We start from the raw sequence: 5,000 nt of genomic DNA, 5'->3' as shown, positions 1-5,000 counted from the left end.
GGTCAATTACCTTTCTTGCTACCATGCACCAATTAGTGTATGGTAGAAAAAAGGGTAATTTGCCTTTCTGTGCTCAGTTTCTTTCATATTATATATTTGTGTTTAGATTTAAATTGGACTGCTGCCAAGTGGTTAGATTTGTTCACAATCATAAAAAGATAACACTTATTTATTTGTGATCATAAAAATCAAGTAATAATGATTTGTTCATAGTCATTAAAAGAAAACACTTATGTATTCATGATCATAAATATAAAATAATGATGATTTGTTCATAATCATAAAAATTAAGACCATGACAAAAGGAATCTAATAAGTATCATGCACAATTTAAGTTCAGTGCACACATGATAGATAATCATTTTTGAGTTATAGCTATGACTTTGATTTTTAAATTCTCATTTTCCTTAGAATCGTTTTTCTTATTATTGTTATTAATAGTTTTTTTCTTTTAAATATATTGTGCCTAAGTGAATGTGTTTAAGAGCTAAATTCTTGGGTGGAGTTTATTGCTTGTATTGCAAGAGTGTGTAATCAGCAGGTTAACATGGCATTGAAACTAAAATATTTTCTAATAACTCAATATAAGTACAATAGATACAGGTTACTGATTATGCATGACTGGAGAATGTGATATTGTTTAAGTCATCTATAGCTACAAACAGGGTAATTACAAATTTCATGGAATATCATATTTTTTTTATAATATAAAGACTAGGGATTATTTGTAACAGCAGATATTTTTAAACAACCTTACATGTGTTCTGTATAAAATGTGTAAATGTTTATGAAATACTCATATAATCTATGGTATTTCTTGCCTTTGCTTTTTGAGACTAAGGGACATTCAAGGATAATTGTAAATATCAGAAGGGTATATTTTTTTTGGTACCGGTCCATTTGATATTATATATATATATAATTCATCAATATTATGTTTATATTTTTAATTTGATTTATTTTTTTGGTAAATCTCCAAGTTGTTTTTCTAAGTAATTTTATAATAGCTTAGTAATTCTGGACAATATGGTAGATCATATGCTGAAAATTACTGACACACAACTCTAACACTGAGGTAGATGTAACTATTATTACTATAGAAATGCAAAGTAGTATAGAGAGGTATCTGTTATTGTCATGTTAAGATTATAGGACTTATAGCATAGCCATGAAAGACTGTCAGATTATCAGAATAGCATTCTGTGTATGTTATTATCTTTCTCTTAGTTAAAGTGAGAATAAAGTTAGTCAGCCAGCCCGTACATTTACATGCCAACTACCATGACCACCTCTAACCTTCCCCATCCTCCCTTGCACAGAACTACCCTCCATTTTGGCCGGAGAAGCAGAAAAGCATGAAATATGGTCCAGTCTTCACCATCGACCATATAAGCCACCAACACTATCAAAATATACGCTCCTGGGTATTCAAAATCAGCAAGAAGGTAACGCGGTATCTTACCAACTTTAATTGCTCAATGTTTGGGAGTGCGTTTGTAATGCTAAAATACTCTTGATAGTAGCTTAGCGTGTGCTGGATGATCTTCGGAAGGGATTAGCAAAATATCTTCAATGATATACTGACAAAGTATATGACTAATTGATATACCCTGTGATTGGCTGTAAATGTCTGTGATGCTCTGTACTATATTTTTCAGTGTATACTTAATTTTTTTCTTGGATTTATTGCTTGTCATCATGGGAATGTGTGTGACCTATTGTCTGTACACATTCAGATAAGTATAGTCTTTGATTATAAACATTTTTCTTGTTCTGTCGTCTTGTTACTGTATTCACTTTCTGAGTTCTTTATAAATGAAAATTTCTAAATAGAAACAGAAAATATTATGTTTGTAAAGCTTTCATGCTAATTACCAGGAGGGGTATTTAATATAATTAAAGAATATATTAATATAATTTATTAATGTTCCGGAGATTTCAACATTTTGAAATCATCTTCAACTACCACTTAATATGTAGATAATATCTAATATATGAACAACTTTGAATATAAGGTCACAGTTAGGGAAACATGCTTTTAGTAGAAAAGAATTAAAGAGTAAATGCAAAAATGTAATGTGAGATAAGTAGATTATTTGTTCTTTGTACAGCTGTTTGTATTTGTGTGAAGTTTTAGCATGTATGTTGTGTGAAAAAGAAAAAAAAAAAAAAAAACAGTGCAAACACACATGCACCATATAGCCACAATTATAATCAAACCTATAAATGCACATGCACGTACAAACAAACATGCACAAGTGTGGTGTATAGGTATGTACGTGTATCTGTCTGATTATGAAGAAACTGTTATATAGTATGTCAATGCATGGTTGATGTGTTAGTGTTTTTAGTTAGCATTTCATATTTTTTCTTTCTTAGTGTTGATACCCTTTATCTGATGTGAAGATGAAATTGGTTCTAGCGAGACAATTAGAATATAAAAGTATGATTACACTATGAAAAGTATTGATGTTTTGTAAGTCAGTCTTTGATTTTTGTATTATTAAATATTTGATGTGAGTATTTTTTAATTGTCAGATTTTTTTTTTTTCTTTTTCAACTCTCTCTCTCTCTCTCTCTCTCTCTCTCTCTCTCTCTCTCTCTCTCTCTCTCTCTCTCTCTCTCTCTCTCTCTCTCTCTCTCTCTCTCTCTCTCTCTCTCTCTCTCTCTCTCTCTCTCTCTCTCCTTTCTCTCTCTTTCTCACACACACACACACACACACAAACACACATACATGCACACACAGACACACACAGACACACACACACACACACAGACACACACACACACACACACACACACTCACATATATATATGCATGTACATACATAAATATATATATGTATATATATGTATATATATACATATATATATATATATATATATATATATATATATATATATATATATATATATATATATATATATATATATATATATATATATATATACATATTATACAAAATACACACACACGTGCACACACGCGTGCTGGCACACACACATGCACATGCACATAGTCTGTCCATCTATATATATATATTCATCTATCTTTTTTTAGCTTTTTCCCCTTTTATGAGAATATCTATAGGGAATGATTTGCTATGCAGTTTGGTATTTTATTTTAGAATATACTAATCTTTTCTTCATATTCGATAAATGGTATTAACTCTCTCAACCTATTTAACATAACACCAGTACCTTCTGGTCAAATTTGAATACCCATATATTAGAGAGTCGATTTGCTATTGTAAATAGCACATAGATTGGGGATCTATTTAACCATTTTCATATATGTGTGTATATAGATATTGTGTATCAGGATTAGTACTCTTAAAAAGGTATATTGCATGTGCACAGAGAGCCTTATGATAGTTTTTCATCATTTGTCATATATTCAGTAAAGTATCATGTTTATAATATCACAGGATGGTATGTTATTTGAAGTGTGAGATGGTCTGTAAGAATGGAGTGAATCTTAGGAAAGTCCAGTTTATTATACAAGAGCACCAAGATGATGACTTTTTTATGATTAATGAAAAATGGGAACTTCAAATAGTAAAGATTTATGTTTATTATATAACAGTGTTTCCTAGCCAGGTTTCCCTAGAAATCTGGGGTATCTTAAGAGTTTACCTGAAATTCTTTAAGAGATTAAGAGGCTGAAATATGCTTGTGCACATATGTGCAAATGCAGTTTTCAGCTATATTTGAGAAAATTTTAATTTGTGGAAAATTCTGGGTTATTACAACCATGTTTTCAAACAGTCATTAAGAATAATGATAATCATAGAGAGTTCTTTTTTTGTTAAATATATCTATTATACTTTAAATGGTGACTTAATGGTCAGGGGCTGGGAACTGTAAGTAACCCACTTGTTTATATTTAGATGACTTGCTCAGTGAAGACATACCTGTTGTGAATTTTATCAGTCTCCATCTGCATTTTTACAATATGTTGAGTTATTTTCTAAAATTGTCAATAACTTGAGAAAAACAAATTGTTTTTACTTAATTCATTTATCAGGAGAGAAAAAAAAGTTTGATGTATGAAAATTAATAGATTATAAAAGATTGTATTGCAAGAGTTCCATTAAACATAAAGAGGTTGGGAAATGCTGCTATAGAAGCATATCAATGAATATGCATTGCAAGTATCACATTTTTGCTATGTATTTCACATATATAGATAGATAGATTGATTGATTTAGGTTTTTAATTTCCATATAAAAGTTTGTGGTAGAAAGAAACCTTATAGTTTCATGGGAACTATTGATTATATCCCTTATATAGTACATATTATATTACGGAAAATTAGATAATATGTATATTTAATAGGCCACCATACATCTTTTAATCCATGGAGTGTACACTTTTCCTTTCAGATCTTACACCATAGTGTGCAGCAGATAAGGACTCATAATTTTGTGTTAATGCTGTGTTTCATACCTTGAAGATATATAATCAGGTCATTCTCTGGCAAAAAATAAAATAAATAAATAAATAAATAAAAAATAAAGATTCAGTTCAGTCTGCACCATGGCTCACTCCCTGACAATCTCCAGCCTGAGCTGTGCTTTGCACTACATGGATGAAATAACAAAATTCTTCAAACCACTGCTATGAAGTATTTTCCATAATTCAGCTTACACCATGCAACACACATAAAGAAGATAATATCACACCATTTAGATAAATTAAAATGTAATTGTGACTGGTTGTATGAGGTAACAGTCACACACACACTTATGCATATATATATCTACATACATACATATGTATATACATAGTATATACATACATATATATATATATATAGATAGGTAGATAGATAGGTAGATAAGGTGTGTGTGTGTGTGTGTGTGTGTGTGTGTGTGTGTGTGTGTGTGTGTGTGTGTGTGTGTGTGTGTGTGTGTGTGTGTGTGTGTGTGTGTGTGTGTGTGTGCATGTGCATGTGAGTGTTGGGTGGGGGTGTTCATCCTTCTGTGTGTGCATATATT

The 5,000-nt window shown here is 30.7% G+C and overlaps 1 protein-coding gene across 1 annotated transcript in view; it reads left to right on the top strand.

Moving 5' to 3' along the window:
* LOC119579705 (receptor-type tyrosine-protein phosphatase kappa-like) overlaps nucleotides 1-5,000 on the top strand; it is a 39,765-nt gene that overhangs the window by 24,857 nt on the left and 9,908 nt on the right. Inside the window, 1 exon segment of the mRNA XM_037927609.1 lies at nucleotides 1,320-1,445. Within this exon segment, the coding sequence (XP_037783537.1) occupies nucleotides 1,320-1,445 (126 nt within the window).

Source organism: Penaeus monodon, chromosome 12, assembly GCF_015228065.2.
Source record: "Penaeus monodon isolate SGIC_2016 chromosome 12, NSTDA_Pmon_1, whole genome shotgun sequence".
In the NCBI taxonomy this organism is placed as follows: Eukaryota; Metazoa; Arthropoda; class Malacostraca; order Decapoda; family Penaeidae; genus Penaeus; species Penaeus monodon.
Note: the sequence above shows the minus strand (reverse complement) of the source record. Positions and strands in the feature narration are given on the sequence as shown.